Raw genomic sequence first — 13,218 nt, forward strand, 5'->3', positions numbered from 1 at the left:
GGTCCTGGGCATAGCCCTTGGCGTGTTTCCTCCTCTCTGCAAGGGGGGGTCGCGGGCATCTGCTGAGTTCACCTGGAAGGCGCCTCGCCTCGCTGCCCACCCGCCGCTGGCGCTTGTGCCCCCCGAAGTCGCAGCGCAACCTGCAGCCTTACCCAACGCTGTCGCGGACCAAAGGCGGCCCTCGGGCGGCGGCGCCCGACAAGAAGCCCGGGCAGCGGGCGCGGGGCGCGGGGCGCGGGGGGCGCCTTGCCCGTGCGAGCCCTACGTGACTCCCGGCAGCCGGGAAAACCCGGCGGCGCATCGGAGGGCCCGCCCGGGGCGCGCCGGGGCCCCTCCCGCCCCGCACCCCGACCCCCGGCCCGGAGCAGAGAGCGCGGAGGGCGCGGCGGCCCCGAGGCCGAAGCCCCGCCTCCCCCCCCCCGGTCCCTCCTCTTCCTCCCGAGGCGGGCGCCAAAACCAGGCGGCCGGGAGGCAGCGGCGCGGCGCTGGGGCGCGCCGGCGGGCGCACTGAGCATGCTCAGTAGCCGAGGGTTGGGGGGTGCGGGGCTTTTTTTTTTTTTGGTCTCCAGCCTGAGCCCTCCTCCGCCCCTCCCCCCGCCTCGCCCCCCCCCCCCCCCGGCTCCCCCGCTGCCCCCTCCCGGCCGGAGAGCTGCCATGGCCGAGGTCCCGAGCGCGGCGCTGTCCCAGGCGGGCTGGTAAGTGGCTGGTCCGGGCCCGGGGCCGGGGAGGGCGGGAGCGGGGCCCGGGCCGCCCCAGGCCTCAGCGGCCGGCTCGGCCCGGCCCGGCCCGGCGCCGCGCGGAGGCCCCCAGACCCGCCACACCGGCGGCCCCGCCGGCCCGACCCCCCACACCGGCGGCCCGGCCCCCAGACCCCCCACACCGGCGGCCCGGCCCCCAGACCCCCCACACGGCGGCCCCGCCGGCCCGACCCCCCAGACCCCCCACACCGGCGGCCCTGACGGCCTCCCAGCCCCCAGCCCCCCCCACCGGCGGCCCGGCCCCCCAGACCCCCCACACCGGCGGCCTCCCGGCCCCCAGACCCCCCACACCGGCGGCCCCGCCGGCCCGACCCCCCAGACCCGCCACACCGCCGGCCTCCCGGCCCCCCAGACCCCCCACACCGCCGGCCTCCCGCCCCCCTGACCCCCCACACCGGCGGCCCCGCCGGCCCGACCCCCCAGACCCCCCACACTGGCGGCCCTGACGGCCTCCCAGACCCCCCCAGCCCCCCCCCCCCCACCGGCGGCCCGGCCTCCCCCCCCAGACCCCCCACACCGCCGGCCTCCCGGCCCCCCAGACCCCCCACACCGCCGGCCTCCCGGCCCCCCAGACCCCCCCACACCCGCGGCCCCGCCGGCCCGGCCCTCCCTCCTCGGGCACTGGCCGCTCCGAGCCTTTGCCGCGGCTCCCGCCGGCTCCTCCCAGCCTGGGCCGGGCCCCGCGCTGGCCCCAGAGGCCGCGAGGGCAGGGCCTGGGCCCCGGGCTCCGGCCGGCCGTCTGCCGGGCCCGGCCTGGGCCCGCCCCGGGGGTCTCCTTCCTCATCTTCGGAAGGAAGGCGGCCGAGCCGGAGCCCCAGAGGAAGCGAGGCGGAGCCCCAGGACCCGCGGCCCCTTTGCCGTGACTCTGCCTCTGCCTCCGTCCGGCTGGCTTCCAACTCAGTCCTCTGCGGCCCAGACTTGACTTTAGCAGATGACAGTTAAGACTTGTGCCGGCAAAGAGTAGCTTGTTTCCGCCAAAAAAGATTTGGGGGGCGGCTAGGTGGCGCAGTGGATGGAGCACCGGAGTCCGGCGTCCCTGAGTTCAAATCCGACCTCAGACAAGTGGGTAAAGCACCGGCTCTGGAGTCAGGAGTACCTGGGTCCAAATCTGGTCTCAGACACTGAATAAGGACCTAGCTGTGTGGCCTTGGGCAAGCCACTTAACCCCCATTGCCTTGCAAAAACTAAAAAAACCAACCGAAACAAAAAAAGATTTGGGATGCTCCTTGTAAACCAGAAGCTTCTAAGGGCAGCACCTCCTTAGTTTTTATCTGGTAAATACCTCACACACATTGCTTATACTTAATAGAACAGAATCCAAGGGTTCAAAGATACCTATAGGCCAATTTGTTCATTCCTTCTCCAAAAACTCTTAGTTTAAAGAACAATTAAATGGTACTGTTGGAAATTCCAGTATTGACAAACACCAAGTACTTAATGACTGGCACTTTAGTTGTGTGGAAAGATCAGGTAGGAGAATTGTTCAATGTTTTCATTCATAAGATCCTATAAACTTGAATTGAGAAACTTTATTAAGTTTTATTAATTAATGCTTTTAATGGCATAGGGAAAATATCACTAGTTTTAACAATCAGAAGACATAGGCTTTGTCTTTCATCCATTTACTTATGACCTCTCATTATTTGTCAGGGCACCTAGGTGATTTGGTGGATAGATCACCAGCCCTGGAGTCAGGAGCACCTGAGTTCAAATTTAGCAGTGTGGCCTTGGCAATTCACTTAACCCTGATTGCCTCACATCCAGGGCTATATCCAGACTCTGATGGACTCAAATGACTGGAGGAGAAAGTAAGATATCCTCTTCACACTTATCCAATTCACTTGCTTTTTATGTCTTCACACTTCTAATGTCAAGGTCTTCAAGAATGAAGGACAAGGGGCAGCTATAGGTACACCTGGATAGAGCAGTGGCCCTGGTGGTTAGGAGGACCTGAGTTCAAATTCAGCCTCAGACACATAATAATTGCCTTGTTGTGTGACCTTGAGCAAGTCAATTAACCCCATTGCCATGTATAACTTAAAATTTAAAAAAAAGGATGAAAGACAAACATCATACTTACTAGCTAGTTTCATGAACCTGGTAAGCCTACCTTTGTGAGTCTCATTGGCCCATCTGTAGAATAGATGTGCTGTAAAATAGTTTTCTCCCTCTTCACACTTAACTAGGGTACTTTGTAACTCTTCTTTGCTTTTTCTCTCTTTGTTTTCACTTTCCATTTATTGTCACTTTTTGTATATAAACTCAATCTCTCTTGGGGCGGCTAGGTGGCGTAGTGGATAAAGCACCGGCCTTGGAGTCAGGAGTACCTGGGTTCAAATCTGGTCTCAGACACTTAATAATTACCTGTGTGGCCTTGGGCAAGCCACTTAACCCCATTTGCCTTGCAAAAACTAAAAAAAAAAATCTCTCTGAGGAGAAAGACAGCAGGAATGATAGTTAATTTTCATCTTTATAATGGTAGCTACTTTTCATCTTTGTATCAGCAGTGCCAAGCACATTGTCCATTGTAACAGGCTTTAGTACTCGTTTGGTTTGAATTAGAATGAGTGGAGAGGTAGGTTGGGGAAACACCTTGCCCAAAGGTGTGGATGTTCAAGGTGTGTTCTGGGAACTGTGAGTCTTCCAGTTTAGCTGGATTTTGGTGGGTATTTTTAGGTATAAGTTGTAAACACAGGCAAAACTTTTTCCCTTTCTTTTTATTCAAGGAAGCAGTTTATCTGTCTATGAAACTGGGAGTCATCTTTCTGTAGCCTTAATATTCAGTAGTGAACTCAGATCTTAAGTGACTCAATTTCTAAAATAAGGAGGTTAAACTTGATGATCTCTGAGATTTCTTCCAATAGGAAAATTTTGTTTGCTATCCAAGCCTGAATCCAGTTTTCAGTTCAAAACTCTTAACATCACCAAGTTACTTGAATTTGAATGAACTTAAGACTCAAATCTTGTTGCTTTTACTATGATTTATCAAAAGTTTTATATAATGAATTTAGTCTTAAGTTGGGTAATAATTTTTATTGTTTAATAACAACCAGCATTTCATAGGAGTTTTGATTTTCTTTTGAAATTAAAATCCAGTTGTTGAGTTCATGATGAATAGCTAGATTACCATTTCATGGAGTCTTTCATATGTCAAGAGTTTTTTTTGTATCAAAAAGATTATATACTAGGGTCACTTAAGTGAGTAATCAAGGTAGAAATTTTCTGGGGAATGAGTATACAAGAAAAGAAAGGATCTTGACATCATCAGAACTGTTGGCAGATCTGTAGAGATTGGGTTGGAGTGGGGAGAAACTTGAACTACAGAGAATTAGTGGAAAGCAATTGTAATACTCAGACCTAAGGTGAGGATGATCTGAACAAGGGTTGTAGCTATATGAATACAGAGAATGGGACTTACATGAGAGATTTCATGAGGGTAGAAACAATAAAGATTTGGCAAAAGGTTGGATCTATGAGATGGGTGGTGAAAGTGAAGAATTGAGAATGACCAAAGTTGTGGACCTGAGTGAATGAAGAGAATGTTGCTCAGACAGGGATGGGGAAATTCCAAAGGGCAGGGGGTGTGTGGAGGTTTGAGATGCAGAGAGGGAGAGTTCTGTTTTGTTCTTGATAAATTTCAAAAGCTTGTGAGGACTTCTTGATGTCCAAGAGGCAGACATAGCTACTCATCAGAGCTTAGTTTGTGTATGTAGATCTGGGAATCATCTCCATAGAGGTGGTTTTTGGTCTTATGGCAGCTGCTGAGATCATCGAATAACTTAGAATGAAAAGAGGACAAAGACAGAGCCATGGGGGACACCCATAGTTGGAAGGCAAGACCTGGATGAACACCAGTAAAGATAAATAACTGAGGGGTGAGTGGTTGAACAGATAGGAGGAGAACCAGGAGAGAATGGAGAGCACCAGCTACTGAAGGATCAAGCAAAGGCTTCATGAAAGATTTGGGATGCTCCCTGTAAACTAGAAGCTTTTAAGGACAGCACCTTCTTAGTTTTTATCCAGTAAACGCCTTACACACATTGCTTATACTTAGAACAGAATCCAAGAGTTCAAAGATACCTATAGGCCATCTTGTTCATTCTGTATCTGATTTAAAATTCCTTCTATAATGTCCCCAATAAGTGTTCATTCTGCTTTGACTGAAGATCTCAGTTGAAACTGAAGGGAAATCCTTTTACTTATTACTATCTGTAGTATCTAACAATCTGTTAGAAAAGTTTTCCTTATGTTGAAATAAACTTGGCCTCTGTAACTTTTTTTCCATTGCTTCTAGTTTTTATTTGTTGGAGACAAACAAAATATTTTAATCCTGCTTCTTGTACAGCTTTTAAAGTGCCACAAGATGGCTGTCATCCTTTTTACCCCTCCTCCCATTCCTTCCCCCCCCATTAAAGATCCTTAATTTCTTTAATAACCAATCCTATTAAAAAAAAGCTTACCTTTTTCAGTGTCATGAACCACTTTGTCAGTCTGGTAAAACCTGTAGACCTCAAATGTTTATAAGTGCACAAAGTAATATATACAAAAATTACAGAGGAAACCAATTATATTGAAATCATTATTAGAATTATTAGAAAAAAGGGGCGGCTAGGTGACGCAGTGGATAGAACACTGGCCTTGGAGTCATGAGTATCTGAGTTCAAATCCGGCCTCAGACACTTAATAATTACCTAGCTGTGTGGCCTTGGGCAAGCCACTTAACCACATTGCCTTGCAAAAACTTAAAAAAAAAAAGGAAAAAAAAGAATTATTAGGAAAAATATACACAAGTTAACAGACCCATGGCTAAGAATGCCCACTGTAAAGCATGGTTTTGAGTCTCAACAGCAATACTCATTGCCATTTCCTGGCCATTCCAGCTTATCAGTGTTCTCTTTAAAATGTAATTGTTCAGTTGAATTGAATTCAGTCTTCTGAAGTTCAGAGAGAGGTTAATTGACTTGTCCAAGATCACACATCTAAGAAATCATAGAACCAGGGATTGGATTTGAGTATCTTGACTTCAAATAACATGCTTATTCCACTGTACCACAGTTCCCCTTTCTAATTAATTAAAAGGTGTCTTGTTGGTGAACCAAAAAAAAAAAAACACCCCCAAAAACCAAAAACCCAATTGGTCCATAGCGCTTTACTAAAAAATGCTAATTCTTGTTGGTAGGTGTTAAAATGGAAATACTTTCTAAGAGATTTGTGTGCCATAGTAATGGTGGGTTTGGAAGCAGTACTCCAGTTTCTCAGGATTTTTTCTTAGATCAGACCAGAACAATAGCATTGGTGGTATTCCTGAATTTATAGGAAATTAAAAAATCTTTTTTTGTTTACTTTAAATTTATTTTTCCTTAAAATGGATTAGATTATATTAAAATCCATTTACTCTACTCTTACTTTGCTTTTTAGGAGATTAGAATTGGTTTGATTGGGCTTCTAGTACCAAATAAAATATAGTGCCCAAGTGTAAAACAGAAGGTAATAGAAATAGAGATAGTATCTGTTATTTCATTGGTATAGGTGGCTCCTAAATGAAGACTAAATTTGCATCAGTGCTGATTTGTACCTTTTCTTCCAGAGAGTTGTTCAGAGTTCTGGGAGATTAAATGACTTGCCCAGTGTCACATAGCCAGTATGTCAGAAGCTAGCATTGATCCTAAATCTTTTAGGCCCTGAGGCTGGCTCCTTAACTACTATACCATTCTGTCTCATTTGGACAGAATAATAATAAAAAAAAAAATGAGGAAAATCTTGAACACCTGAAGACACTTTCGGCATTATCATTTATTTAACTGTTATGAGTTCTGTTCCCAAATAAAATCCTCTATGATACTTGATTACCCTTTCTCCACCCACACAGCTACAACTTTATTTTGACCCTTATCACCTTTCCCCCAAACTATTGCAATAACATTTGTCTCCCTCAAATTTCTTCCCCATTCCAGTCCATCATATCAACATGATTTGCATGAAGTATTTTTCTCTTTATCTTTGTAATCTCCAGTATCTACCTTGCTATTCTACAGAAAATTTTTCTGTGATTTTAGAAAAACTACCTGAGTCTTTTTGATATCAAGATAATATATTCCCCAACATAGACCAATTTCCAATTCTTCCTATGGACTTTTCTAAGGATTATGTGTACATATTTCTAGAAGTAAGTTTCTAAGACAATCTTTTGTTAAAAGGGACTCCTATATATGTGGGTGTATACTTATACACTTTATATGGGTGGGTCATATATAAGTATATATAAACTGTATGTAACACATGTACCATGTTGATCATCCACTGTTTTGAAAGAGGACCGAGAGGACCAATGACATATGGGTGTGTTGGATTTAAGTGGGGCAGAACTGCATTGTCATCAGCCGTGCTTTCTCTTTCTGAGTCACAGACATGTACATATACATATATGTGTTGCATATATTTATTTGGGCCTATGATTTCTTTGATACAGGAACTCCCAGTATAGAAATAATTCCCTCTGATAATGATAATGTTTCTAGCCTAGTGTTTTAGATAATTGCTTGGGACTAAAAGCTCCAGTCTACTTGTCCTTGATCACACAGCTAGGACTAAAAGGCAGGACTAAAATGAAAGTCTTTATGTCTCCATAGGCCCATAGCCTATTATCCATTATGTCAAGCTGTCTCTCACTCTCACTTTTTATTTAAAGTTTAAAAAAAAACCTATCAGTTATTTCTCTTTAAAAAACCCCAGCATCTTTTTTAACTTTAACATTTAAAAAAATTTTGTCCCCAAAGAAAAATCTAAGTTTAAATTTTTTTTTTTTAAATTGAAAAGAATTGGAATAGCTTTTGTGCTGATAGGGACAGCACAACATTTAATAATTACATGTTCATGTATAAGTCTCCTATCTTTATGGAAATTGGATTATTTGTTTTATAAATATAATTTTTGTGATAGGAACTTTAATTTTAACTTCAGATATTTTAATGAATCCAATTTTATGATAAATCTTTTAAAACTATGAGAGAAAAATTGGAGGTTTTTAAATGTACAGAATTTGGAAGCATTAAATAAAGTTGAACCTTGAGAATACATTTGTTAGCCATATGTTTGTTTTTAAATGAAGACATAGCAAAAAAAGATAGCAATCAAAAAAAATGTTCCTTGAAACATCTGTTGGTCATTTTTTGACTGAATGGTGATCTTAAAACTTTTTTGACTTCATCTCTATCAGCAAAATTTTTTTGAGCAGACAACTCTAAAATATATATGTTTATTTGTAAAATCATATACATTTATATCAAAATAATATTGTATACATCATAAAGAAATAATTATAAAAGGATTAGGTAAAGATGAAAGAAACATAATAAAAATTTAAAAATTATTAGTGGTCCAAATATCTTTTTGCTTGAATAAAATGGATGCATGTTTACTCATTTTTTTTGTTAGAAAATCTGTGCTGGAGAATAGAATTAGTTTATAAAAATATTCATTATTAATTATTTATTTTAGCACTGCAGCTACGAAGTGAATTTATTTTTTTAAATATATTTTTAAATGAAAAGGTACCCAATTCATCAATCAAATAATAGGGCATAATTATATAGTCAGTGAATATAATTGCTTTCTATTAGCCATTTTGTTTGTGGGTAAAAAGAGGTTCTTAGTATGTGTTACAGAGATAATAAACAAAAGTAAATTATCTCTGATTTAAACCCAAAGCAAAGTTTTCAATATAAATCCATACTTTTTGTGATTTTGCTTAAAACACTGAAGTTTTTATACCTTAATTTCTTATTTGTTTCAATATTTTAGTTGTTTTATTGAGAGGAATCAAAAGAAACCAGTTGAATTATACTGTAGAATAGGGGATTGTTAGGTCATGTTGTAGCACTTTAATGAAGCATTTATGTTTGATCTTAGGAGTAATGGAAAATCACTGGAGTTTATTGAGTAGGGGTGGTGATGGAGATGGGAATATGGTAAGGTGAGTGTGACAGTCAGACCTGGACTTTAGGAAAATCACTTTGGCAATTATATGGAGATTAAATTGGTTTGGGAAAGTGCATAAGGCAAGAAAGTAGCTGTGCAGTAATCCAGGCAAGGGTGATGAAAGCCCATACTAGTTTGTGGGCTGTTTAAATGGAGAGTGGGAATTAGTTTGAGAGATGTGTGGGTTTAGAAATGATATTGATGTTACATATACCTATATACAAATATATATGTATATGTATATGAGAGTGATGAACTAAGGATGGCACGGAGATTCTGAATTTGTGTGCCTTTCCTGCCATCTCCATACAGAAATTCCTAATAGGAAGAATGGATTAGGATGGGGGGGGAGGTAATGAAATGAAATGTGAGATACAATCTGTCCATGCCTACTCATCCTGTCCTACCCAGAAAGAAAAGGAAGAAGGAACAAAGAATGGGGTTCCTAATCTTCTTTCTTTGAGCATCTACTGTAGTCATAAGGTCATCGGAAGAGCAAGGGTGGGTATCCTGGGTGGGGATGGGGGGCTTGGAAATTTGCAGTTTTAAGGATAATGGTGAAGGAAGGATAAATATGGTTGTTTTGAAGACAAGTACCACATAATTGACTGATCCTGGGAGGTTGAGATTCCATCTAACTTGCCATCTTTTGGTTGGTTTGTTACACATTTGTTTGGGTCATGCTACTTCTTTTCATGACTACTAGTATAAAAATTCCTAATTAAAAAAAAATATGACTTTGGAGGATCCCCTGAATTATCATTTCCCCCCCCTCCTTTACCTCCCTACCTCCAAATTCTCGGAAGCCATTTTAACATTTCAGAATGGCAAAACTAACAGCTAATTTTTGGTCAAGTTCAGTTAACAGAGAAGCATAACTGGGGCAGCTAGGTGGTGGAGTGGATGGATAGAGCATTGACCCTGGAGTCAGGAGGATCTGAGTTCAAATACATACACTTAATAATTGCCTAGCTGTGTGACCTTGGGCAAATCACTTAATCCCATTGCTTTACATAAATAAAAAAATAAATTAAATAAATTTAAAAAAATTAAAAAAAACAGAGAAGCACAACTTCTGTAGGCCCTGCAAATTGCTATGAAGCTGACAAAATAGAATTGCCACTGTATTTGAACATACCTATATTGCTTTAGTCCTTACCTTGTTGAATTTATATCACATATCAGTCTTTGAATAATGATGCTTGCCTGCCCATTCTCTTCCTAGACTTTTGTATTTAAAAAATTGAAAACATTGATGTATGCAGTATTTATAATAAGTTGTGAATCTTAAGGGAGAGAATTTTCCCAATTGTTTAGAGTTCTAGAGTAATAATAATAATAATAATAATAATAATAATAATAATAATAATAATAATGTTTGTCCCTAATTTTATTTTTAAAAAAATATTTAAAGCAATGGAGTTGTGACTTGCCCAAGAACACACAGCCAGGCAATTATTAAGGACCTGAGGCCGCATTTGAACTCAGGTCCTCTTGACTCCAGGGCTGGTGCTTTATCTACTGTGCCACCTAGCTGCCCCCTGTCCTTCACTGACATCGGGCAGGTGATGCCATGTTGAGTACATGATTGGATTTGAGTGAGGGGGATGCTGTACTAAGTCACCAGCCTCATTTTCTCCTCTAGAACCATCTGGGTCCAGAGGTCAGATATGGATCAGGACTGAAGATGATCCTGGATGCGAGGCAGGCAGGGTTAAGTAACTTGCCCAAAGTCACACAGCTAGTAAGAGTCAAGAGTCTGAGGCCAGAGTTCAACTCCTGTGTTTTTTCCTTTTCAATCTATGCAAAAATAGATTTGCATACATGATAGTGGATACTTCAGGTTTCTGTGTTTATGTGTGGGTGAGGAGGGGATTGGCTGATGGATCCTAAACCTGGTATCTTCCTAGTTAGAAGTATTTTTTGGCCTTTCTTAGCATACAATCAGCAACTGTCACCTTGGTTGATATGGTTTGTGATATTGCAGTGTCTAAAGGTAATAAACCTTATTGAACTCTTGGCCCCTAGTATAAATTTTAGACTTTGTTTCCTGAGTAGTTATTGTAAATTGCTAAAATCTATTAGATATTCTCTTAGGCCCTATAAAATTTCAGGTCTTCATGTATTGTTTGCAGTGATTTTTGGTGAAAAAACTATAAATTTAGTTTCAGTTATCTGTAGAGTTAACTGCTTCAGGCAAAAAGGAGATGTAAAATGAAACTTGCTCTCTTAACAGGGCTGAAAAATATTTTCTCCTCTAACAGTCTTATTTGCTAAGTCAAAGATTGTATAGTGAGATTTCAAGAACCATAACAATGATGATGTTTGTCCTTCATTCTTGAAGAAGACTATGGCATCAGGAAGGTGTTGCCATGACAAGCACATGAACTGAATTTGAGGGAGGGGGTGTTGTGCTAAGTCATCAGCCTCATTTTCTCCTCCAGAGTTATCAGGGTCCGGTGGCCAGAAAGGAATCAGAATGACTGGAGATGACCCTAGGTCTGAGGCAGTCAAGGCTAAGTGACTTGCCCAAGGTCACACAGCTAGTATGAGTCAAGTGTCTGAGGTCAAATTTGAACTGAGATCCTCCTGACTCCAGAACTGGTACTTTTATATCCACTGCCTCATCCAGGTTAGTATTCTGGACTCTAAATCCAGTTATGAGTTTGTATCTCAGTGTGACTCCATAACAATATAACCAGAAAGTAGAATAGTATTGGTATAAGCAGCAATAATACTTAGAACAAGGGATTTAGAGTAAAGGGTTAATGGTCTGGAAAGTACTAAGAAGTAGAGAGTTTGGTGATCACCATGAGAAGAAAGAAAATTTGGAGAAAGAGTGAGTAAGGTTTCTTATCTGGAAACAGAGAGGTGGACTATATTATCTTAAAGGTCCTTCTAGCTCTTAATGTTTTTATGATCCTCTTTCAGGACTGTTGAAATGATGGATGTTTGGGAAATATACTGTAGCAGAGTCAAAAATACTAGGTTTCAGATCCTACCTGAGACACTTTTTTCTTTATCTGTTTGAACCTGAAAAAGTCAAGTGACTTTCTGTACCTCAGTTTATTTGTAAAATGAGAGAACTGGGTTGATGGTCTCTTAAGTCTCTTTTAGCTCTAAATCTATGATTCTGTAAAGAAATAAATTTTTGCTAACATGTTCCTGTAATTGTCATTGAGTAATCATTCTGGAGTACATTTTTATTTTTCCCTTTCTTCTCATACTCATGCTCATTGTGATGTGGAGATAATCCTTGGTTTTTGAAGGTTATTGGCAGAGTATGAACTGGAGGCTCATTTTAGATTATTGTGTCAGTCATCTAAGAATTATCTTGGTTGGGATTGGAATGACTCATCATCCTGTTAGATGATGGTCACCCTTGGTACTGAATGAAATCCATCTACTAAGGTATAGAGGAACTTGTGCTTTATCTTACTTGAGAGAATATGTAAACCAAAATCATGTGTTGAAGTTGAAGGCATTTAAGTCATATTAGTAATTATATAGAAGTTGAAAGTTGGCAAAGCACTTTATTATCTTATTTTGCCCTCACAACAATCCTGAGAGACAATTATTATTATCCTCAGATTACAGATGAGGAAACTTAGGCAGCCAGCAGCTATACAAGTTAGCTTGGGTTTCCCAGCTGTTAGGTGCTAAGGCTGGATCTGTACTCACGCATACACACACACACACACACACACACACACACACACACACACACACACACACATAGCAGGCATTGGGATTTGTACCCAAGGTCCTCTTACTCCAGAGCCAGTACTCTTATCACTGTACTACCCTGCCTATGAGTGTTTGTCTTTGTATGTTTCTGCATATGTTTGAGAAATGGGTGATATGTTTGTACCCTAAGATGCAAGGATTGTACTGTGTAATGAATGTCTACCAAAGGAATGCTTTCCTCTTTGATCTTAGATTAACATTTTTCTGTGTCAACAATTAAAAAAGTATACCTCTCAATTGCTGATTAAGTTTTTATGATTTGCTTTTAGTACTTTTATAATTAAATGTAGAGTTTTAATATGATCGCTTACATGCAGAATTCTTGCTTATAGAACTGACTATACTATTTATATCAGCTCTTAAATAAAAATCTTCTCAAGTGACTTGAAAGGGGTCACATTTGAAATGTTGTCATGACAAGTATGTTTTGTTTTGTTTTTTTGAGGGAGAAAGAGGGGCTTTGGATGTTTTTTTTCCATGCAGCAGTTTTGAAAAGAGGAAAGATTTATGTTAGATATTAGGAAAGGTGAGTTCTCTGTAAAGAGTTATTGCAGTGTTGTTCAATTTTTCATATGCTATCAAAAAGGAAGGCACAAACTACCATTTCGTTCTGTAGAAGCGCTCTCTCTCTCTCTCTCCTTTTTTTCCCCCTTTAACAAACTGAAGGTTTGCTTGAATTGGTTTTCTTAGGCACCTCATAGCCTGATTTTAAGCAGCAGATTTTACTCTGGCCTAG

General features: G+C 41.8%; 1 protein-coding gene across 2 annotated transcripts in view; it reads left to right on the plus strand.

Annotated features, from left to right (window-relative positions):
- Nucleotides 1-593: 593 nt before the first annotated feature.
- Nucleotides 594-13,218, plus strand: part of TDRD3 (tudor domain containing 3) — a 274,471-nt gene continuing 261,846 nt past the window's right edge. For both annotated transcript variants that reach the window (XM_074191787.1, XM_074191786.1), the window contains exon 1: nucleotides 594-695. In XM_074191787.1, the coding sequence (XP_074047888.1) occupies nucleotides 655-695 (41 nt within the window). In that variant the 5' untranslated portion in view covers nucleotides 594-654. The remainder of the gene's footprint in view (nucleotides 696-13,218) is intronic.

The sequence above is a fragment of the Macrotis lagotis genome, chromosome 6, assembly GCF_037893015.1.
Source record: "Macrotis lagotis isolate mMagLag1 chromosome 6, bilby.v1.9.chrom.fasta, whole genome shotgun sequence".
NCBI classification, from domain to species: Eukaryota; Metazoa; Chordata; class Mammalia; order Peramelemorphia; family Peramelidae; genus Macrotis; species Macrotis lagotis.